The following is a 25,106-nucleotide window of genomic DNA, read 5'->3' on the forward strand; positions in this document are numbered from 1 at the left end:
GATAAATGTCTTCTGACAGGCAAACATGTTGTAGTAATTTTTCCACTCTCTTCATAGGGCTATCGAGCTGGAAGTGAGTTCTGGAACCAACCTACACATATAGGAGGTGAACTCTGTGGCTTGACTGCAACTTTAACTCAGAAGGAGCGGGGATATCCAGAGCCCCTCATTCATGTGCGAAAACCAAGAACTATTCAACTGGAGGCAGGTGAGGATGTGTGTATCATACACTCTGGTATGTGTAGCAACCAACTTAAGTGATAAATACACCCTATGAAAGAAATTCGAGAAAGTTAATGAGCACAGATGCAGAGTGGAAGAGGTGTCGTGGAGGCTCTGTGATCTGTTGTGCATGTCTTTTCTTAGGTCTCAGTAAGGCCTTTTTGGGAGACATTAAGACCTTTAACAGTTTGACCACTGGTCACACATAGTAAAGTGTATTTACTTATAAAGATGTGGAACTTAAATTAAAAAAGCCATAATATTTGAAATTCAAGAAATCAGTAAAGTTGACTTTGCATGCAGAGATAACTTTTTCCCTTAACAGTTTATCAAGTCAAAGGAGACTTCTGGCATAGCTAAGCACCTGATTGCTACACACAGATACACCACAAATAATAGCACAGTCCTCCACTACAGGTGAATATGTAACTCCTTTTGGAATACACGTTGTTAAGTCTCTAGTGCCACCTTCTCCTCGGGCAAATGTTAGTGAATGCACTTGGAGGTGTCATTCTCACCTATCACTCTCAGGGTAACTACTGTTACTTCAGTATTGGACCTTTCATAGATTCACATGCTTGAATCCTTCCCCGTCGTCGAGATGGGAGTCCCTGGTATATAAAAAAAAGCAATGCTTAGATAAGTACAAAACAGGAAAAAGGCCTAGGCTCATTTCCATTTTTCCATTTTGTACCCTATAAAAGAGACTAACATTTTCCCTGAGCCAATCATGACCTCTCACCCTCTAGAACACTCCTGAGAGAACCTTAGCCCTTCATATTTTCTACCGCAAGTTCTGCTAGGGAGTCTCCATTGAGTTTTGCTCAAGATTTTCTTTTGTTACTCATCTGCAATGATCATCTTTATTGTTGGTAACTGATTCATCCTGCCTGAAGATGTCAGGGAAGGAGAAAAGGTTTTTTTTAGAGCCTGTGCCTCCTGTTCCTAGAAGAGGCTCTATACTGATGACCGTCATTCTGACTGCATTTACTGTCTTTATCTGGACCATCAAGCTAAAGACTGCAAGGTATGTCGTACCTTTTCCAGTAAAACATTGAGGGACCGTATGGGGTGCCTTTTGATATGGCATCAAAAGCTCAAGGCCAGAAAGGAGGTTATTTCCAGCAGTGGTGGCTGGTAACATTTGAAAGTGGTGGGCCGTACATATTTTGCCATACTGCACTGCGGCAAGCGAGCCTGAATAACCTACAGAGGGTTTGGGGTGTTCCCCCTGAGAAAATTTTGAAAGAGTGGATAAATGGTGCATTTTCAAGCAAATTTGAGGAAGCAGGAAGGTTAATAAAGCAATGACAGACTGTTACAGTTTGTCTCAAACCCTTGCACCAGCTTCTCGAATGGTCACAGGAAGGTGGTCAAAACATGCTGTCCATCTGCTCTATTGCAAACAACACAGTTGATGGACAGAATGTAGAACAATGTCATACATTCACCCCAGTACAAGGATCTGGGCCTAAATCCATCGTTTTTTTGCACTCCACACCACCCTGGGTTGGACACTGGCTATATGCAAATCAACTCAGACCCTGTGCCTCATGGGAACAGTCCAGTCCGAACTACCAAGCTATGTCTTTCCCAGACAGGAATCAAGCATCCAAGGAGCTGTTTCTGGCTATCAGCCTTCATCAGCCTGGATAGCTTGACTATCCGGTCAAGCTATCCGGTCTGGAAAAGACATGGCTTGGTAGTTCGGACTGGACTGTTCCCATGGGGCACAGGGTCAGAGCTGATTTGCATATAGCCAGTGTCCAACCCAGGGTGGTGTGGAGTGCATAAAAATAATGGATTTAGGCCCAGATCCTTGTACTGGGGTGAATGTATGACATTGTTCTACATTCTGTCCATCAACTGTGTTTTTTGCAATTTTCACCCCGAGTGTGCTGGGTATACTCAGACGTGAGTCCCAGGCTCTCCACACCACTGGAGTCAAGCTATCCAGGCTGAATGAAGGCTGATAGCCAGAAACTGGTCCTTGGATGTTTGATTCCGGTCTGGGAAAGACATGGCTTGGTAGTTCGGACTGGACTGTTCCCATGGGGCACAGGGTCAGAGCTAATTTGCATTTCAGAGGCACAAGTGTGAAGGTTGCAAACCACCCAACAGTAAAACCACGCAATAACACACAAAAATAACGCTACACCAAAATGTGGAAAAATAAGTACTGCTTTATAAAAATATATCTCTTTGCTCTTTACTTTTGGAATTCACAACTTATTTACTACAGGTTGTCTTGGGAAAAGCAAGTATACTCTTAGTCTGCTAAGCAATTTATCAATTAGATTCCAAGTTACATTACATTTGTCAGGAAATCAATAATGGCACTTTCAAAAGTATCAAATTACCACCTTAAACAGTATTAGCAGTACATCTCATTAAGCTCTATAATTGTTTAAACTTTGCTATTATGACTTCCTATGACTTTCACCCCAAACCTTACTTTCAAAGAGGCAGTGTCAGCACTTTACATTTGGTCAGATATTTAGTGATCATTTCATTGACAACTATACAATTCCCCTTTCTGGGCTTGTCACCTTCCAAATCAAAGATCAGTTATTCCTTGGACGAAGCCTGTACTCCTCTAGCAAAGAGGACTCCTTTCCTTTCTCCTCCCTTCTGTTAACTGATAAAATGACTAATCTAATTAGAGCCACGTTACATTTAGGCCATCCGGGAATTTCCCAAGAGCGCTTTACCCTCTAGAATGATCTCTTTATTCCCCTGCTGGTCAAGTCTCGCTCCCCTGCCCTCTCGCTACTCTCCTTACTTGTGGTTGAGGTCTTGTATTGCCAGAGAGAGTGGGGAAAACCACGTGTCAGGATAAATGGGCCAAGCGCCTGCGAGGCTCACCAGCCTCCAGGGCACCTCAGCTCCCCTCTCCCACTCGAGCCAGCTCCTCTGGTGGCGCTCGAGCGGGGAAAGGATTTTGGCAGCTCTCACAGCAGGCGGACTGCTCCTCAGTTCCCCCCTCTCGCTCGCGCCGGCTCTTCCGTGTGGCGCTTGAGCGAGGGAGAGATGACTTCACAGCTTTTCCCAGCCGCTTCTAAGCTCCGATGCTTCTCTGACTGGACCCGCCTCCGCCTACTTGAAGAGAGGCAGCGCGACCGGGCATGCGCGAGCGAGCAGCGGCTTCCGCTGGAGCCTGCTCGGTTTTACTTCCTCCGGCTCTGCCCTCCAACACCGGCTCACTCGCTCCTTTTGCCGGATCAGCGCTGACAGGACACAGCGCAGGAAACGATCTCTCACTCCAGCGCACACTGCTTCTACAGGGCACAGGCACGCAGGCAGCCTGATCAAACAGCCAGTGCCCCTCAAAGCGCCTCGAGGAGAGCACGCACCCGGCTCCACTTCAGTCACCAGGAGCTCACTTGGACAAGGGCAGCCCCAGGTACAGGGGAAAGGGGGGGGGGTAACTTGTATTACGTGGCGATAGGCTCCTCACCAACTCACAATCCCCACAATCACTGTACTGATGTCCTGGGGATCGCTTCCCTTAAGTCCCTTTACTGGGCAGAGGACTGCGCTTCGCAGCGCTGCAGTCTCCTTCTTCTGTAGTCTCCCCCTGTATAATTTAGATGAGGGGTAAGCTAGGCGCCCAGGGTCTCCAGTAATCCTCAACAGCGGGGTCAGGACAAGTAACCTAAAGGAGGCAGTGTGGTGATTCAGTAAGGCAGCTTCCCAGTCCAGGAGGTCAACCCTATGACTAGCCTCTTCCCACCCTTAGCTACAGCCTGTCCTCCAGCTGGCTCTCTCAGGTAGACAAAATGGCTGCCCCGCATTCCGCCTTATATAGGCTGACCCTCAGTGGTCCAGAATGGACCAGAAGGTTCTGAAACGCCCTATGCTAGGCTATGGGCAAGTTCTGAGTTCGACAGTTAGGGCAGTTGGTAGCCACCATTTTGTGTGATTCCAACTTTTCCTGTCAGAACAGGCCTCTGGGCCTGAGGTGAAAAATTATGAGGGGAAAAAGAACACCTATCCCCTTGGCCAACACCTAGAAAAAGTCAGTGGACAAAAATTATTAAGGGTATGAGGGGCAAAAAGGGGACAAAATAAATAATAAATTGGAGGGACTACGCGAAAAGCCAGACAGGTCTAACACGCGTCCCCCCCAGCTGAAAGTGGGGAGAACTACCCAACCCCTTGGGAGTCCTCATCACTAAGGCGGAAATACCTGGAGAGACCGTCTGCATTGGCGTGGTCCACTCCAGGCCGATGTTCCACCCGGAAGTCCATTCCCTGTAGGGAGATGGACCACCTCAACAGCTTGGGATTTTCCCCCTTCATTTGCATCAGCCAACGAAGGGGCCGGTGGTCAGTCTGAACCAGGAAGTGCGAGCCAAAGAGGTATGGCCGCAGCTTCTTCAGAGCCCACACCACCGCAAAAGCTTCCCTCTCAATTGCACTCCACTTCTGTTCCCGGGGAAGCAGTCTCCTGGATAAGAAGACTACAGGCTGATCCAGGCCCTCTTCATTTAGTTGCGATAACACTACCCCAATGCCATGTTCTGATGAATCTGTTTGGACAATGAACTCCTTGGAGAAGTCTGGGGCCTTCAGGACCGGTGCCGCACACATTGCCTGCTTCAATTTCTCAAAAGCTTGCTGACAAGCTCCCGTCCAAACTACCCGTCGAGGTTGTTTCTTTGAGGTGAGCTCTGTGAGGGGCGCTACAATAGTATCATACCCCTTCACAAAGCGACGGTAGTAGCCTGTGAGGCCCAGGAAAGCTCGGACCTCAGTCTGTGTCTTGGGGGGTTCCCAGGCCATGATTGCCTCAATCTTCGCCTGCAGGGGCTGCAAAGTCCCCCTACCCACCAAGTGTCCAAGGTACACAACCGACCCCTGCCCAATCTGGCATTTGCTGGCCTTGATTGTCAATCCAGCTTGTTTCAGGGCCTGGAGAACTGCTTGCAAATGCTGCAGATGGTCCTCCCAACTGCTACTGAAGACAGCAATGTCATCCAAGTAAGCAGCAGAGAAACTCTCCATTCCAGAGAGGACCTGGTTCACCAGCCGCTGAAATGTGGCAGGGGCGTTCTTGAGCCCAAAGGGCATCACACAGAACTGGAAGTGTCCCTCAGGCGTGGAGAAGGCTGACCTTTCCCTTGCTCCATCTGTCAAGGAGATCTGCCAGTACCCTGAAGTGAGGTCAAAGGTACTCGGATATTGGGCAGCTCCTAGCCGGTCAATTAATTCATCCGCCCTAGGGATCGGATGAGCATCAGTCTTTGTCACTGAGTTCAGTCCTCGGTAATCCACACAGAACCTCAGTTCAGGTGTGGTGCCTGGTGGTGCGGCTTTTGGCACGAGCACCACCGGACTGGACCAAGGGCTGTTGGAAGGTTCAGTAACTCCCAGCTCTAGCATCTTGGCAACCTCTCCATGGATGCTAGCCTTCACCTTGTCGGACAGCCGGTAGGTCTTCGACTTCACTGGTGGGCTGTCCCCTGTGTCCACATCATGGGTACACAGGTGAGTCCTTCCCGGGACAAGGGAGAACAACGTAGAGAACTGCTCCAGGATCTGGCGGCAGTCCTCCCGTTGCTCAGGAGTTAGAGTGGGAGAGAGAATCACTCCCTCCACTGACCCATCCTTCTCTTGAGACGAGAATAGATCTGGGAGAGGTTCGCTTTCCGCTTCCTCTTCCCCGTCAGTCACCATCATCAACATGACTTCGGGCCTCTCATGGTGGGGCTTGAGACGGTTGGCATGCAGCACCCGTAGGGGCTGTCGAGGGGTCTTAAGGTCCACCAGGTATGTGGCCTTACCCTTCTTCTCCAACACTTCAAAGGGGCCTGTCCAGCGATCCTGGAGGGCACTAAGCTCTCCAGGCTCCATCACCCACACTTTCTGGCCAGGCTCCAATTCCACCTGGTGAGCATTGTGGTCATACCACTCCTTCATGACTGCCTGGCTGGCCTCCAAGTTGTCAGAAGCTTGCTTCCACAACTTCGCCATTTGGCTCCTGAAGGCCAGCATATAGCTCACCACATCCTGGGGGGGTTTCCTGGGAGACTTCTCCCAACCATCCTTCACCAGGCTGAGAGGACCGCGTACAGGGTGCCCATACAGAAGCTCAAAGGGGATGAAGCCCACTCCCTTCTGTGGCACTTCCCTGTAGGAAAAGAGCAAACAGGGTAGGAGGACGTCCCATTTCCTCCGCAGGCTTTCGGGCAGACTTCTGATCATGCCCTTCAAGGTCTTATTAAACCTCTCAACCAGTCCATTCGACTGGGGGTGATAAGGAGTGGTGAACCGGTAGGTCACTCCACACTCCTTCCACATTGCCCGCATGTAAGCTGACATGAAGTTGGTCCCCCTGTCGGACACACCTTCCTTGGGAAAGCCCACTCGGGTAAAGATCCCCATTAGGGCTCTAGCCACTACAGGTGCAGTGACTGTCCTCAGAGGAATTGCCTCTGGGTACCGTGTGGCATGATCCACCAGAACCAGGATAAACCTGTGACCAGCTGTTGTTGGTGGATCTAAAGGCCCTACAATGTCGATGCCCACCCTCTCAAAGGGTGTGCTAACGACTGGAAGTGGTTCCAGGGGAGCCTTTAACTTCACCCCTGTTTTCCCACTGGCCTGGCAGGTTACACATGTCCGACAGTAAGTGTTGGACGCCACTTTCATCTGAGGCCAGTAAAAGTGGAGGACAAGCCGTGCAAAGGTCTTGTCCTGGCCTAAGTGTCCTGCCAGGGGTATGGCATGAGCCAATTCCAAAAGAAAGGCTCGGTATTGTTGCGGGACTACCAAGGCCCTTGATGAACCAGGCAAGGGTACCTTGGGTTCACTGTAGAGGAGTCCATCCTCCCAGTAAATATGGTAGTGTCCCGTAACATCACCTGCTGCTTGGGCTTCAGCCTGTCGCCTCAGTCCCTCAAGGGTGGGGCACTCCCTCTGCCCCTTACAGAATTCCTCTCTGGTAGGACCTCCCTCCACATGCCACTCAGCAGGGATGGGTAAATCCTCCAGGGAGTCTACTTCCCCCTCCACGGTCTCCTGGTCCACCACCGCAGGTGGCCGATCTGTCACATGGGGTGTGGAAGCCGGAGCAGGCTCTCCCTGACTCCGGGTCTGTCCCTTTTTAGCAGCGGGTTGGGCCATTGTTCCAGGCTCCAATCCAGGCGAACTCCCTCTCCGGGCAGTCGCAGACCGTGTGCTTGCACAGGCCCAGCCAGGTGTACCCAGCATCGCAGGATGCGTCCGGTATTCCACCTCTCTCCAAGTGTCGTGTTCCATGTCATTCCCCAACAGACAATCGACTGGCACGGCAGGGCTTACGGCAACTCGAAGTGAACCTGCAACCCCCTCCCACTCAAAGGGAACCTCAGCCACTGGATAGTGGCCCATTCGGCCGTCAGCCATCGCGGCGGGGTGGAGTACATTAGGAACAACCTGCTCTGGAGACACCAGTTGACTTCTCACCATAGTCATACTGGCTCCTGTATCTCTCAGAGCCTCCCCTCTCTGGCCATTGATGGTGACCCATTGCCCATACTTTGTAGTATTTGGGGGCACCTGGATCTTTGGAACCATCTCCCGCTCTCCCAGGGACACTAAGGTGACACCCGCCCACTCACCCCTCTTATCTAAGGGCAACTCCTCCCCGAGCGCTACACTAGCTACTCCCGGTGACTTTCCTCCGGTGGGAGGGGTTGGTCTCTTTGGGCATCTGACATCTCCCTTATAATGCCCAACACCACCACATTCAAAACAGTGGAGAACCCTTGGCTGCTGGCTTTGGCCAGGATTAGGGTTTCTGGGCGGGTTTGCCTTAGGGGTGAAACCTGCTCCCTTTCCCTGGAAATTATTTTGGGGACCTTTGAAGAACTCCTTTCTTTTATCTCCCCCCTCCTTCTTCTGGGGGGCGCCCTGTCCGGCTTTTTGAGAATCCCCTCCAGTCCCCTTTGAGGACACCCGGGTACTTGCCCAAGTGTCCGCCTCCTCTGCAAGCTTCCGGGGATTGGTCAGCTTGCTGTCCACCAGGTGTTGGCGCAGCTCGGGAAAACATTTCTCGAGGAGGTGTTCTTTCAAAAACAGATCGTACAGCCCCTCATAATCCTTCACCTTGCTGCCCTTGACCCAACCCTCCAAAGCTTTCTTGGCGTAGTCTAAGAAGTCTACCCAATTCTGGGTACTCAGTTTGTGACTTCCCCTGAATTTCTGTCTGTACTTTTCAGGGGTAAGTCCAAACTTCTTCACCAGAGCCACCTTCATCCTAGGGTAGGGGGTTTGCTCCTCCTGCTCCAGAGCCAACAAGGTGTCTCTGCCAGCAGGTGGCATGTATTTATACAGCCCACCCCCCCCAGTGAGTTTCTAGGATCCCGTGAGCCCTCAGAGAAACTTCGTAGGCGGCCAACCATTTGCCAATGTCATCGCCTGTGGTGTAACTGGCGACGACATCTTTGGGTAAATAGGGTCTGGTTTCCCTGGTGTTCACCTTAGTTTCGCTGCCACCATTATCCGAATTGGAAGACCTTAGGGTTAAAGCTTGTAGGTCCATCTCTTTAATGGTTCGCTCATGGGCTAACCTCTTGTCCTCCCTTTCCATATCCATTCTAGCTAGTTCCAACCTCATTCTCCTCTCCTCCCTCCTATCCTCTAGCTCGGCGTCAGTTAAACCCCTCTCTGAGACGCTGCTGCCCACCCTTGAAGGTGTCCTGGGACCTGTCAGTAGATTCCCCCCTCCAGCTTGGTACAACATTGCAGTCTCAAGGACAGTGTCCCTGTCACTCCCTTCCGTTTCCAGTTCCTCCCCTGAATGAGCTTCCACCCATGTCCTTATGCTGGTCAGCAACTCGCCTTTCCTGGCACCTTTTTTAAAGAATACCCCCTGTTGCTGACACCACTCCTTGAGTTGGGTCACGGTGTAGGATTCCAGCTCCTCAAAATTTAATTCCATCTTTTACTATTGGAATACAATTGACACACAGGAGAAAACCAAGAAGTGACCTGAGGTTAACCTCCACCCACCACCAGAAACAAATTTGGAAAAATCAAAATTCAAATTAGGAGGGCCGCAAGGAGAAAACTCCTGGTGTAGGTCAGTGTATTGCGTTGAATTACTAATGAGTAGCTGCAACCAAGTCAGGATCTCACCGCTAGGCGCCAATCCGTTAGAACCTTGGATGTCAGGTCACCTAGGGGAGCCTGGCCTAGGGCAAGACATGCATTTCAGAGGCACAAGTGTGAAGGTTGCAAACCACCCAACAGTAAAACCACGCAATAACACACAAAAATAACGCTACACCAAAATGTGGAAAAATAATTACTCCTTTATAAAAATATATCTCTTTGCTCTTTACTTTTGGAATTCACAACTTATTTACTACAGGTTGTCTTGGGAAAAGCAAGTATACTCTTAGTCTGCTAAGCAATTTATCAATTAGATTCCAAGTTACATTACATTTGTCAGGAAATCAATAATGGCACTTTCAAAAGTATCAAATTACCACCTTAAACAGTATTAGCAGTACATCTCATTAAGCTCTATAATTGTTTAAACTTTGCTATTATGACTTCCTATGACTTTCACCCCAAACCTTACTTTCAAAGAGGCAGTGTTAGCACTTTACATTTGGTCAGATATTTAGTGATCATTTCATTGACAACTATACAATTCCCCTTTCTGGGCTTGTCACCTTCCCAATCAAAGATCAGTTATTCCTTGGACAAAGCCTGTACTCCTCTAGCAAAGAGGACTCCTTTCCTTTCTCCTCCCTTCTGTTAACTGATAAAATGACTAATCTAATTAGAGCCACGTTACATTTAGGCCATCCGGGGATTTCCCAAGAGCGCTTTACCCTCTGGAATGATCTCTTTATTCCCCTGCTGGTCAAGTCTCGCTCCCCTGCCCTCTCGCTACTCTCCTTACTTGTGGTTGAGGTCTTGTATTGCCAGAGAGAGTGGGGAAAACCACGTGTCAGGATAAATGGGCCAAGCGCCGGCGAGGCTCACCAGCCTCCAGGGCACCTCAGCTCCCCTCTCCCACTCGAGCCAGCTCCTCTGGTGGCGCTCGAGCGGGGAAAGGATTTTGGCAGCTCGCACAGCAGGCGGACGGCTCCTCAGTTCCCCCCTCTCTCTCGCGCCGGCTCTTCCTTGTGGCGCTTGAGCGAGGGAGAGATGACTTCACAGCTTTTCCCAGCCGCTTCTAAGCTCCGACGCTTCTCTGACTGGACCCGCCTCCGCCTACTTGAAGAGAGGCAGCGCGACCGGGCATGCGCGAGCGAGCAGCGGCTTCCGCTGGAGCCTGCTCGGTTTTACTTCCTCCGGCTCCACCCTCCAACACCGGCTCACTCGCTCCTTTTGCCGGATCAGCGCTGACAGGACACAGCGCAGGAAACGATCTCTCACTCCAGCGCACACTGCTTCTACAGGGCACAGGCACGCAGGCAGCCTGATCAAACAGCCAGTGCCCCTCAAAGCGCCTCGAGGAGAGCACGCACCCGGCTCCACTTCAGTCACCAGGAGCTCACTTGGACAAGGGCAGCCCCAGGTACAGGGGAAGGGGGGGGGGTAACTTGTATTACGTGGCGATAGGCTCCTCACCAGCTCACAATCCCCACAATCACTGTACTGATGTCCTGGGGATCACTTCCCTTAAGTCCCTTTACTGGGCAGAGGACTGCGCTTCGCAGCGCTGCAGTCTCCTTCTCCTGTAGTCTCCCCCTGTATAATTTAGATGAGGGGCAAGCTAGGCGCCCAGGGTCTCCAGTAATCCTCAACAGCGGGGTCAGGACAAGTAACCTAAAGGGGGCAGTGTGGTGATTCAGTAAGGCAGCTTCCCAGTCCAGGAGGTCAACCCTATGACTAGCCTCTTCCCACCCTTAGCTACAGCCTGTCCTCCAGCTGGCTCTCTAAGGTAGACAACATGGCTGCCCCGCATTCCGCCTTATATAGGCTGACCCTCAGTGGTCCAGAATGGTTCTGGAACGCCCTATGCTAGGCTAAGGGCAAGTTCTGAGTTTGACAGTTAGGGCAGTTGGTAGCCACCATTTTGTGTGGTTCCAACTTTTCCTGTCAGAACAGGCCTCTGGGCCTGAGGTGAAAAATTATGAGGGGAAAAAAGAACACCTATCCCCTTGGCCAACACCTAGAAAAAGTCAGTGGACAAAAATTATTAAGGGTATGAGAGGCAAAAAGGGGACAAAATAAATAATAAATTGGAGGGACTACCCGAAAAAGCCAGACAGGTCTAACAGCCAGTGTCTAACCCAGGGTGGTGTGGAGTGCAAAAAAATGATGGATTTAGGCCCAGATCCTTGTACTGGGGTGAATGTATGACATTGTTCTACATTCTGTCCATCAACTGTGTTTTTTGCAATTTTCACCCCGAGTGTGCTGGGTATACTCAGACGTGAGTCCCAGGCTCTCCACACCACTGGAGTCAAGCTATCCAGGCTGAATGAAGGCTGATAGCCAGAAACCGGTCCTTGGATGCTTGATTCCGGTCTGGGAAAGACATGGCTTGGTAGTTCGGGCTGGACTGTTCCCATGGGACACAGGGTCAGAGCTGATTTGCATATAGCCAGTGTCTAACCCAGGGTGGTGTGGAGTGCAAAAAAATGATGGATTTAGGCCTAGATCCTTGTACTGGGGTGAATGTATGACATTGTTCTACATACTGTCCATCAACTGTGTTTTTTTTGCAATTTTCACCCCGAGTGTGCTGGGTATACTCAGACGTGAGTCCCAGGCTCTCCACACCACTGGAGTCAAGCTATCCAGGCTGAATGAAGGCTGATAGCCAGAAACCGGTCCTTGGATGCTTGATTCCGGTCTGGGAAAGACATGGCTTGGTAGTTCGGACTGGACTGTTCCCATGGGGCACAGGGTCAGAGCTGATTTGCATATAGCCAGTGTCTAACCCAGGGTGATGTGGAGTGCAAACAAATGATGGATTTAGGCCCAGATCCTTGTACTGGGGTGAATGTATGACATTGTTCTACATTCTGTCCATCAACTGTGTGTTTTGCAATTTTCACCCCGAGTGTGCTGGGTATACTCAGACGTGAGTCCCAGGCTCTCCACACCACTGGAGTCAAGCTATCCAGGCTGAATGAAGGCTGATAGCCAGAAACCGGTCCTTGGATGCTTGATTCCGGTCTGGGAAAGACATGGCTTGGAAGTTCGGACTGGACTGTTCCTATGGGGCACAGGGTCAGAGCTGATTTGCATATAGCCAGTGTCTAACCCAGGGTGGTGTGGAGTGCAAAAAAAATGATGGATTTAGGCCCAGATCCTTGTACTGGGGTGAATGTATGACATTGTTCTACATTCTGTCCATCAACTGTGTTTTTTGCAATTTTCCTCCCGAGTGTGCTGGGTATACTCAGACGTGAGTCCCAGGCTCTCCAAACCACTGGAGTCAAGCTATCCAGGCTGAATGAAGGCTGATAGCCAGAAACCGGTCCTTGGATGCTTGATTCCGGTCTGGGAAAGACATGGCTTGGTAGTTCGGACTGGACTGTTCCCATGGGGCACAGGGTCTGAGCTGATTTGCATATAGCCAGTGTCTAACCCAGGGTGGTGTGGAGTGCAAAAAAATGATGAATTTAGGCCCAGATCCTTGTACTGGGGTGAATGTATGACATTGTTCTACATTCTGTCCATCAACTGTGTTTTTTGTAATTTCCCCCCCCCAAGTGTGATGGGTATACTCAGACGTGAGTCCCAGGCTCTCCACACCACTGGAGTCAAGCTATCTAGGCTGAATGAAGGCTGATACAGAAACCGGTCCTTGGATGCTTGATTCCGGTCTGGGAAAGACATGTCTTGGTAGTTCGGACTGGACTGTTTCCATGGGGCACAGAGTCAGAGCTGCTTTGCATATAGCCAGTGTCTAGCCCAGGGTGGTGTGGAGTGCAAAAAAAGGATGGATTTAGGCCCAGATCCTTGTACTGGGGTGAATGTATGACATTGTTCTACATTCTGTCCATCAACTGTGTTTTTTGCAATTTTCACCCCGAGTGTGCTGGGTATACTCAGACGTGAGTCCTAGGCTCTCCACACCACTGGAGTCAAGCTATCCAGGCTGAATGAAGGCTGATAGCCAGAAACCGGTCCTTTGGATGCTTGATTCCGGTCTGGGAAAGACATGACTTGGTAGTTCGGACTGGACTGTTCCCATGGGGCACAGGGTCAGAGCTGATTTGCATATAGCCAGTGTCTAACCCAGGGTGGTGTGGAGTGCAGAAAAATGATGGATTTAGGCCCAGATCCTTGTACTGGGGGGAATGTATGACATTGTTCTACATTCTGTCCATCAACTGTGTTTTTTGCAATTTTCACCCCGAGTGCACTGGGTATACTCAAGACGTGAGTCCCAGGCTCTCCACACCACTGGAGTCAAGCTATCCAGGCTGAATGAAGGCTGATAGCCAGAAACCGGTCCTTGGATGCTTGATTCCGGTCTGGGAAAGACATGGCTTGGTAGTTCGGACTGGACTGTTCCCATGGGGCACAGGGTCAGAGCTGATTTGCATATAGCCAGTGTCTCCACACCCAGGGTGGTGTGAAGTGCAAACAAATGATGGATTTAGGCCCAGATCCTTGTACTGGGGTGAATGTATGACATTGTTCTACATTCTGTCCATCAACTGTGTTTTTTGCAATTTTCACCCCGAGTGTGCTGGGTATACTCAGACGTGAGTCCCAGGCTCTCCACACCACTGGAGTCTAGCTATCCAGGCTGAATGAAGGCTGATAGCCAGAAACCGGTCTTGGATGCTTGATTCCGGTCTGGGAAAGACATGGCTTGGTAGTTCGGACTGGACTGTTCCCATGGGGCACAGGGTCAGAGCTGATTTGCATATAGCCAGTGTCTAACCCAGGGTGGTGTGGAGTGCAAAATAATTATGGATTTAGGCCCAGATCCTTGTACTGCGGTGAATGTATGACATTGTTCTACATTCTGTCCATCAACTGTGTTTTTTGCAAAGTCCATCTGCTCTATGACAATCAAATAGGCACAGCTTCTTGTGATCAAGCCAAGGAGGTGGTGTTACGTTTTGCCTGACTTTGAATTTCATCGACAAATATGAAAGTGTACATTGAGTGGCACCTCTAAAGTTGAACCTCAACACATAATGCATAAAAGCTGTGAAGGAACTGTAAATAATTAAGTTCACCCCCAAACCCCAAAAAACATCAGAATGCAAGATCCAATCCACACAATGTCCTGCCAGACAGAATGGACACAGATGCATGGTGGATCGATTGGACTATAGCCGACGTCTCAGGCAAATAAAATCTTTGGCGTATGCAATACCACAGTAGAGCCACTCACACATGGTGTGTTGCAATCTTTTTGTACGCTCAACAGTAAAATGGCGATGCAACAAGTGCACACACCCTTAATTGTCTTCATTCAAGTGTGCTAGACAACATGGGTCGGAGTAGTAAATGTCACTGTATATGTTTCCTGTATGCGCACGCATGCCACTATGTCCATATATTTTGTTCATACTCATCAATTAATTAATTAATCAAAGAGACCTGCACCACCGGAATTCCACTTTATTAAGTTTCACCCAGTGATGCACACTCCTTACAGCTGCTGAAATCTTCCGGTGAAACACCTTGGGCGTATGAGAAATTACCTGTTGAATCAACCTAGGTATTCCTGATTCCCATGGTAATTCCACATTTGTCAGTAGAGCCCCAGGGTTCCACTTGTACTCCTTGTGAATTCTGCAAGCCCAGAGTAAGCAGCACCTTAGTATCTCTAAACTGAAAGTAGAGCGCAGAGTTACCGGGTGAATTTCCATGGCACTGGGGAATGTGACTCTTTGCAGTATATCTAACGGTCCAGCTTGTGGCGGCAAAGAGTCTGTACTTGTTCAGCAAAGTCTTTTTCCTACCAAGCATATCGCCTCTTTGAACTTTGAGTTTCAGGCAATCATTTCCCTCTTAGAGAATTAAAACTTCACTGAGCTCCATAAGCTCTCTCTGGTAATATCTTGTCAGTCAAGTGGGGAATTTAATACACAGATCAAAACAGACTACATTAAAGGCCCATCTCCTAAGACAATTTCTGTTAGCTTGAGCTTTGAACAATTGTGTATGTGGAATATCTTGAATTCATGAATCAACTTAAATCTCTATTGGCAGGTGATGTGAATTTGTAAGAAATGGATGAAACCACAAAACTGTGTGAGGTCACAAAGGTTGCTCACTGGAGTTCAGAAAACCCAACCTGCACCCTATAATTTAATAATGTTCCTGTGACTTGCAATAGCGCTGAAGAAAAAAAAGATTTTTGAAACAAACCAAATTAACACAAGTAAAGTATAAGTAAGGTGAAGTCACTTTGTTACTAAACACAACATAAAGCAACTCGCTCCGATAAAACCAAACGAGAAGGCACATTTTAAACTGATTCATCAGCAGCCAACACCAGACATCCAGCACACCGGTGAGACATCTAAGACAGAGCGATTGTAAAATGTACACTATTGACGAGCCAGGAGTATAGAGAAAATGTTTTTCAGTATCCATTGACAGCACTGATGCAAAACCTCTTAACAAAGCATGCTAAAGACCATTCTAATATGTACCCCCCTGTCCGTTCTTCCTCTTTTCTTTTCTAGGTGCAATATCCGAAATAAGCCTCTCTTTCTTCTGTTTTTAAAAACTTGTCAGTTATACATATAGACCAATAGACCACTGCCCAGGGAAGTGGATGGGCTGATTATTGGTGTAAGAAGGACAGGTTGGGTAGGTTGTACTCCTAAGCGCTTGGAGGGGGATTGTATAGTTGTTAACTTTAAAGATCCCAGGGTAGCATGTTTAATTACGAGGCAGAACTTGGACACAAGCAGTGCAGGAATTGGTGGAGTCGACCTAACCTTCTTCTACCCGAGACCACCAGGTATTCATTTTGGCATAACCACAGAAGCAGGTTGTTATCATAACTTCTCCTCTCCAGGATTTGACCCTTTCACTGTACCTTACCAGCAGGGAAACCATTATAATGTACCAACTTTAACCGTTTCGAAGTGATGGCAGATCCGGGGTGGGTTGATTGACAAAATGGTAATAATCTCCAGGGATCGGGATATGAAGAATTTAACTCAGATTATACCATGATTAACTGGGAAAGTATGAATTTTGAGGCAATGTGTGGGGAGTCTGTATCAACTCTTGGGGTATTAGAAAATGAGGATCTAAATGAAACTAGTACTAATCGGGAAAGCATAAATTTAGAGGCAATGTGTGGGGAGTTTGCATTAATTCCTGGGGTATTAGAAAATGAGGATCTAAATGAAACTAGCATTGTTGGTATCCAGGAGGTTGTGTATAATAACGAGGACAAAAACCTAGATGAGGAGGGGTACGTAGGAATCCTAACTAGTCATTCTGGGGCGCCCCCTGTAGGATTAGCTCCTATAGACGGTTCCAGTTCAGGTAAGATGGTCTCATGGAACATTGCGGGACTGAGTAGCAAGCTGGCATCCCAAAATTGGATAGACTTTATCAACCGTTTTGATGTATGTCTATTCCAAGAGACATGGGCTTGCGATCCTACATTCCTTCCTGGCTATTTAAACTTCTCAATTCCGGCTAGTAAAGGTGACAAGGGTCGACCTATGGGGGGCCTAACGATTTGGATACGTCAAGGCCTACCCGTAACAATCAAAATGGTGGAATCTGGTTGCAATGATATCCAAATGATAAGAATGGTATCAGACCATTGGGGAGGACTAGACATTTATAACGTCTATGTCAGGGGCAGTACTAGAGGGAATTCACCTATCCTAGAGGCCTTGTCCTCTCTTTTGGAAAAGCAGTCCTTGGGCAACAAAGTTATAGTTGCTGGCGATCTAAAAAGGACTTTTGAACCCCTAGATATCTCTGACGATGCTTTGGGGCGAGAGGAAGATACGCAATGGGGCGTCCCAACTCTAGATCTGGCCCTGGTTAGGCGGTGGACAAACAACATAATACGATTGAATGCCATCTGCCTGGAACAGGGACTGAGAGCCCTAAATGGGAGAACGAAGAGTGACAGAGGAGGTGCTTGTACATTCGACAATGGTCGTAGCCAAAGCCGGATAGACTATGTCCTTTGTAGCCTAAACCTGTGGCAGTTGGTATGCGACATGGAAATAAAGGGCAGATTAGAGAGTGATCACAATCCTCTCTGCGTGGCCCATAACTGGTGGTCGGTCATAATAGGTAATCTTCAATCGACCGATAGTCCGTTGCCTGATATGACTAACAACATGCGTATGTTAAACTGGCCGAATGTATTGGCTAATGTGGAATCCATGGCATTTATAATCTCAGAGGTGGATATTGCAATCACCGCTATGGAGGATGCAACCCCAGTAATCCCAGGGTCTAGGGAAATAACTGATATTCATGATAAACTCTTTTCCCTTCTAAAACCGCTCTTCCTGAGGCCCCGTAAGACAAATAGCAAACATCCACCTAAACTAGCCAAGCGGTATAATCACCAGTGTAGGGAAGCCAGGCTAAGTTTGGGTAGAGAAATTCGGAATAGGGACAGGGTAGCGATTAGTGGCGCCAGAAAGCATTACAAGGCCAGCCTATCCCTAGCTAAAAAATTATGGGACGAACAGCATTGGGCTGAACTAAAGGAGGCCTCGGAGGCTAACGACTCTAGGTTATTCTGGAATATTGTTAAGTGGGGTAGAGGTGGAATTCCAGACAAACCCGGTAACAACGTTCCAGAGGGTGCCTGGGTAGATCATTTCAAACCCCAATATGCTGAGACTGCACAATATAAGGATGTGGAAGCAATGTTAGCTGTATATTCCACTGGGAATGTATTCACCCTTAAAGAAACTGAAGACGCTCTATGCACTGTCCCCGGGGGAAGGGCCCCGGGTCTAGATGGTGTACCAGCGGATGTTTTCATTAATGATAAGGCGAGGTGGGCCAGATATATATTCCTTTTGGGAAATGCCATTGCGAAGGGATCGGCTGTCCCGGAATTATGGAGGGGAGCGATCATCATACCCATATACAAAAAAAGGGGACTGGTCTCTTCTGGTTAACTACAGGCCGATAAGCTTGACCGCCACCGTCCAAAAAGTGATAGGGAGGATGGTGGTCAACAAATTGATGGATTGGGTTGACGAGAACAATGCCCTGTCCCCTTACCAGGCTGGTTTTCGGCGGGCCACCAGTACAGTTGACCAGGTGTTTCGTTTTGCTCTGCTACAGTGGAGGACGGTGGCGCTTGGCGAAGGCAGCCTGTATGTTGCTTTTGTTGACCTGTGGGCTGCCTTCGACCTGGTCCCAAGGAGAAAGCTCTGGGCAGTTCTGAGCGAAATGGGTCTTCCGGCCGAGCTACTTACCCTGATAATGAGGTTGCATGAGTGCAACTTTGCCAAAATCCAATGGGGCATGAATGGTGAATCCTCTGTTGACTTCCCGGTTGAACGTGGAGTGCGCCAGGGGTGCGCAATGGCTCCCCTGCATTTCTCTTTATTCATCAATGGGATAGTGGCTCGAATGCTGGACGCCAGTGTAGATGCGCCTTCGTTGGCGGGCCTCAGGGTTCCGATTCTGATGTTCGCCGATGATACGCGAATTCTATCCAAAACTCCAGGCGGTCTGCAGCGAGCTTTGAATATTTTCGACTCTTTTTGTGGGGAGCACGGCCTGGAAGTCAATGTGGGTAAGACCAAGCTGATGGCCTTTGCATCAAAACGTAGACCCAGGCAAAAAATATTCTTGAACAACTGTCAGCTAGAGGTGGTTACTGTATTTACCTTTCTGATAGATACATCTGCCGTGTGGATTCCTCACCTTGTGAATATCCCCCTTGCGCCAGCAACGTTCGGAAAATTCTTCGTAGCACGCCGGCGTGGACGACGTCATAGGAGCACGGCATCGCGCGCGACTCTGTCTGACGTCACCGACTCCATATAAGGCCTACGTCGGCGTGATGACGTCAGTTCCCTTTTTTCCGCGTCGTCGACGCTAACGGTTTCTGGGATCTTCTGCGATACTTTTGTATCTTCTCTGTTTAGCTGTTACAGTTTCTCTGTTGGAATTCACTTCTTCGCCGAGGATGTCGTCGAGGAAGACAGGTTTCAAACAATATGGTTCCTGTTCCCGGATGATATCCTTTACCGACCCGCATTCCGACTGTCTGTGGTGTCTTGGTTCGGGTCACGATGTTAAGAACTGTCGTTCCTGTGACAAGATGAACCCCAAAGCCTTGCGAGAGCGGGAGGCGAAGCTTCTGCTTGCAAAGGTGAAGGAAAGAGAAGCCGGAAGGTCTTCGAGGTCAGTGTCCAGGCGCTCGAAGTCGAGACAGCTGTCGCGGTCGAAGTCGAGGTCGGCTTCGAGGGCCAAGGCGAGGTCGAGGTCGAGAGAGAGATCAAGGTCCAGAGAGAGGTCGAGGTCCAGAGGGAGGTCGAAGTCCGGATCCAAGTCGTCCTCGGGCCATGCTTCGAGCTTCTCGAGAAAGAAGCATAAGAGTAGTAAACATCACTCCAGACACCACTCTGGCAAGGAGTCTTCGGATTCGAGGAAGAAGTCTCGTAAACATCACAAGGACTTGGTGTCTCCTTCTCCGGCTCGATCTCACGTTGGTTCTCCAGTTCAGGAGCCGGAACAGGATCTGGAGTCGCACCATTCATCGGTGCATGAAGAAGAGGTTCCTCGAGCACCGACTCCGGTTGTGGAGCCTGAAGAACAAGAGAGCCAGGGTGCGCCTTTGCCGGATCAGCCTCCTTCGGAGCGGCCGTTGGGTTCGTACCCACCCTTTCCAGGTCCAGGTCAGGATCCCTCGCAGTTTTTAAACGCCATGTTTGGAGTTTACTCGAGGGCAATGTATCCCACTGGTGCGCCTGTTGGTCCCATGGGTCCTTTGTCTTTCAATTTGGGTGTGCCCCAGGCTTATGCCCCGGCCCCCTTTATGCCGTTTATGCCGACGCCTTGTACTCCTTGGCTCGGTACGGCGCCGCCGAGGTCGTCGACTTAGCTTGCGGCTTCGCCGACTCCGGATCGGCTTCGTGGTGATTCGGATCGTGGTGCTTCCCGTCCTCAGGCTCCTCGCTCGACGTCGGCTCCGGCGCCGTCGGAGTCGTTGCCGGATCCATCGACTTCGGTCCGCATGGAATGGTCGAGGCGCAGGGCTCAACGCCTCTTGGAGGAGAAGGAGTATATGGACTCCGAGGTTGAGGAAGGAGAGTTGCAAGATCAGGGGGATTGTTTTGAGGACCTTCAAAACGCAAGTGGCCTGGAACTTTCTCCTGAGTGGGGTTTGCCATCCGTTTCAGATACTCCATCTAAGGACTTGGCACCCTATCATGTTGTTATTAGGAAGGCTGCAGATTTGCTAGGCTTGACTTTGCCCACAGTTGAAAACAAGCCCAACATCCTTACGGAGGTTTTGCATTCGCCTTCTTCAATTGTGGAGCCTACACTTCCTTTTACAGAGGCATTGACTGAACCAATAAAGGAGGTCTGGAAGAGACCTTTGTCTGCTCCTGCGGTTTCCAGGTCGGTGGCAAGGCGTTACAGGGTGGCTCCTGACGACCCTGAATTTCTTTCCTCGCATCCTGCACCGGAGAGTCTGGTAGTGCAGGCCGCCTGTTCCAGCAGGGCTGCGGGCTCTTTCCCTCAGGTGCCGGCAGACAAGGACTCTAAGAAGTTGGACCAGTCTGCTAAAAAGATTTTCTCCTCGGGTAGCATGGCCTTGAAGTCCACCAATGCTACTTGCCTTTTGGGGAGATACGTTCATGCGTTGATGGACTCTGTTAAACAACTTTCTCCTAAGCTTCCGGAGGACGATAGGAAGAACTTTAACGAGGTGGTTGCTGATACTCAGGCTGCAGCTCGTATGGTTATACAGAGTGGTATGGACACGGTGGACTCTGTTGCCAGGATTATGGGCTCTACTGTTGCAACAAGAAGGGCCGCATGGCTTAAGTCCTCCGATTTTTCTTCAGATGTTCAGTCTACATTGTTGGACTTGCCATTTGATGGGACAGGCCTCTTTGGCAAGAAGGCTGACGTAGCTCTGGAGAGATCCAAAGACAGCCGGGCTACGGCGAAGTCTTTGCGCCTTCAGTCAAGGGGCTCTGCGGTTAGGAAGTTCAGGGGTTTTGGCAGATCCAATTTTCGTCCCTACAACCAAGGACAGCAGCAGCAGCGTCAGAATCCTCTGTATAAAACCTAAAGAGGAAAGCAAAGGGGCCGTGGTCGTGGACGCCAGGCCTCCTCCTCCTCCTCCTCTTCCTATAATAATCAACCCCCTCCCTCTGCAGCAAAGCAGCCCTAGATCCGCCATTCTGGATCATGTGACTCCGGTGGGGGGTCGGCTTACTCATTTTCTACGGGATTGGGAATCGGTTACATAAGATCTTTGGGTTCTCAATCTCGTAGAAAATGGGTATGCTCTTCCTTTCCAGGAGTTCCCTCCCAATTACCCTCCTTGCCAGGGTTTTTGTTCGGAGGACCACCTTGTTCGCCTACAGGAAGAAGTCCTGGCTTTGTTCAAAAAGGGTGCGATAGAGGTGGTTCTAGAGCAGGAAAGGGGTCAGGGGTGCTACTCCCGGTATTTTCTGATCCCCAAGAAGGATGGCAGGTTACGTCCAATCCTGGACCTCAGGATTTTAAATCTTTATCTCAAGCAGGAGAAATTCAAAATGCTCACTCTTGCGCAGGTTCTTCAAGCGCTGTTGGAAGAAGACTGGATGGTGTCAATCGACTTGCAGGATGCGTATTTTCACATCCCAATCCTGAAGTCGCACAGGAAGTATCTCCGTTTTACGGTGGGATCGCAACACTACCAGTTTGCGGTCCTTCCGTTTGGTCTTACTACTGCGCCTCGAGTTTTCACCAAGGTGATGGCAGTGGTGGCGGCGCATCTCAGGAGGTCGGGGATACCTGTATTACCGTATCTGGACGACTGGCTGATCAAAGCGGAGTCGCCCAAGAGGGTGCTTCATCACCTGCAAGAGACATCGCAGCTGTTGTTCAGGTTGGGTTTTTCGATAAACGTGCCCAAATCTCACCTGGTGCCCTCCCAGCGCAACCTGTTCATAGGTGCGGTACTGGACACTACTGTATGTCGTGCATTCCCTCCTCCGCAAAGGATTCGCGACATTCAGGAAATGATTCCTTTATTTCACAAGGGAGCGGTTGTTCCGGTCCTGAAGGTCCTTCGCCTGCTCGGTCTGATGGCTTCTTGCATTCTCCTGGTCAACCATGCACGCTGGCACATGAGGGCACTCCAGTGGTGCCTCCGCAGGCAGTGGTATCAACACAACGGAGATCTCGGGGAGTCAGTGAAGATCTCCAGAGAAACTGTGGCGGATCTGTCTTGGTGGGGCGTGGAAGGCAATCTGTCACAAGGCAAGCCTTTTCAGCTTCCTCCATCGGTGGCCACGGTGATAACGGATGCATCCACTCTAGGGTGGGGTGCTCATCTGGGGGATCTGGAGGTCAAGGGTCTTTGGTCTCCGGAGGAAAGGTTGCTTCACATTAACCTTCTAGAAATGCGGGCCATACGTCTGGCGCTCAAGGCGTTCCTCCCTTCCCTTCGCGGTCGGTCGGTCCAGGTCCTGACGGACAACACGACCGCGATGTGGTACATCAACAAGCAGGGAGGAGTAGGGTCGTGGTGTCTTTGCAAAGAGGCTCTGCGTCTCTGGTCCTGGGTTCATGACCACCAGATTTGTCTGATGGCGAATCATCTGGCCGGGGTCCTGAACGTACGTGCGGACATTCTCAGTCGGCAGTTCTCTGCCGACCACGAGTGGAGGCTTCACCCGGAGGTTGTTCGCAACATCTTTCAGATGTGGGGAACTCCTCGGGTGGATCTGTTCGCCACTTGCGAGAATGCTAACTGCCCGTCATTCTGCAGTCTCCAGTATCCGATGCAAGGAGCATTGGGGGACGCGTTTCAGTTGAGCTGGGGAGGTCAGCTCCTTTACGCGTTTCCTCCCATACCCTTGATTCCTCGGGTTCTGAGGAAGATTCGCCAAGACCGGGCCCAAGTCATATTGGTCGCCCGGGATTGGCCAAGAAGGGTGTGGTACACAGATCTTCTCCACCTCTCCTCTCACCCGCCGCTCCGTCTCCCTCTCAGGGCAGACCTCCTCTCTCAGATGGAGGGGCAGGTTCTACACCCCCACCTCCAGACATTACACCTTCATGCCTGGAGATTGAACGGGGCAATCTGAATTCTTTCTCTCTCCCTCACGATGTGGTGGATGTCATACTTTCTGCCAGGCGCGACTCCACCAAGTCCATTTATTCGTATAGGTGGTCTAAGTTTGTATCTTGGTGTAGGGAGAGGGATGTTGACCCGTTAAAGGCTCATTTATCTGATATCTTGTTGTTTGCTCTTTCTCTGGCGTGGCAAGGGTTTGCTGTTGCCACTATTAAAGGTTACCTTTCAGGCTTATCGGCATTTCTCTGTTAGCCGGATCAGCCCTCTCTTTTTAAATCTCCTGTGGTATTGAGGTTTTTGAAGGGACTCACTAATAGGTTCCCTCCTTCTCCCTTCATTGTGCCTCATTGGGACTTGAATCTTGTGTTGACCTATCTGATGGGTTCGCCGTTCGAACCCTTACACAAGTGTCCAATGAGGCTTCTTTCTTTTAAGACGGTCTTCTTAGTTGCAATTACCTCGGCAAGGAGGGTAAGTGAGCTTCAAGCTCTTAGTTCCACGCCCCCGTTTTTGTCCATCCATGCTGAAAGAATGGTTCTCAGGACCAGGGCTGCTTTTCTGCCTAAGGTGGTTACTCCCTTCCACCTAGGTCAATCCATTACCCTTCCTACCTTTTATCCTCCCCCACACCCTTCCAAGGAGGAGGAGAGGCTTCATCGCCTGGACCCGATGAGAGCGGTTATTTTCTATCTTGATAGGACTAAAGACTATCGAATAGACGATCAGCTCTTCGTGGGTTTTGCTGGCTGCAAGAAGGGCAGATCGGTGCACAAGCGCACACTTTCCAGATGGATTATTCTCTGCATCAAGATTTGCTACTCTCTGGCGGGTAAGGACCCTCCTGAGGGTATTAGAGCTCATTCAACTAGAGCGAAGTCTGCTACTTCTGCATTGTCTAGAGGTGTTCCTGTTGAGGACATTTGCAGGGCCGCGACTTGGGCCTCCCTCCACACTTTTGCGAAGCACTACTGCTTGGATGCTGAGGTGAGGAGGGACGGCCACTTCGCGCGCTCTGTTCTCCAAGATTTCCTGGTGTAGCAGAGTAGACACCCTCCTCCGGGAGTGGGGACTGCTGTGGGACTCTATTCACAAGGTGAGGAATCCACACGGCAGATGTATCTATTAGAAGAACAAGTTACTTACCTTCGGTAACGCTTTTTCTGGTAGATACAATATCTGCCTGTGGATTCCTCACTGACCCACCCGCCTCCCCGTTGTCCACTCTGCTATACCTGGGTTTATGTGCAAATGTAATTATGGTTTTGTATATCTGATTTTGTATAGTTTTGCACTTTAATTGCTTTTGATTTGCATGTACTCTGTTCATTGTGTATATATATATATATATATATGTATATGTACTCGTTGGTCCGTCCGGGTGCCACGAAGGCACGGAAAAAAGGGCGGAACGGACGTCATCACGCCGACGTGGGCCTTATATGGAGTCGGTGACGTCAGATGGAGTCGCGCGCGATGCCGTGCTCCTATGACGTCGTCCACGCCGGCGTGCTACGAAGAATTTTCCGAACGTTGCTGGCGCAAGGGGGATATTCACAAGGTGAGGAATCCACAGGCAGATATTGTATCTACCAGAAAAAGCGTTACCGAAGGTAAGTAACTTGTTCATCTTGGGATACAGATAACAAACGATTCGAAATGGTCCCAGCACATAGAAATGGTGGTCTTGAGGCACCAACAG

At 49.8% G+C, this 25,106-nt stretch overlaps 1 protein-coding gene across 4 annotated transcripts in view; it reads left to right on the forward strand.

The window, feature by feature from the left end:
* Nucleotides 1-25,106, forward strand: part of MYCBPAP (MYCBP associated protein) — a 1,064,843-nt gene that overhangs the window by 417,021 nt on the left and 622,716 nt on the right. For all 4 annotated transcript variants that reach the window (XM_086930831.1, XM_086930830.1, XM_086930829.1 and 1 more), the window contains exon 7: nt 58-208. In XM_086930831.1, the coding sequence (XP_086786957.1) occupies nt 58-208 (151 nt within the window). The remainder of the gene's footprint in view (nt 1-57; nt 209-25,106) is intronic.

This window comes from Lissotriton vulgaris, chromosome 7 (assembly GCF_964263255.1).
Source record: "Lissotriton vulgaris chromosome 7, aLisVul1.2, whole genome shotgun sequence".
In the NCBI taxonomy this organism is placed as follows: Eukaryota; Metazoa; Chordata; class Amphibia; order Caudata; family Salamandridae; genus Lissotriton; species Lissotriton vulgaris.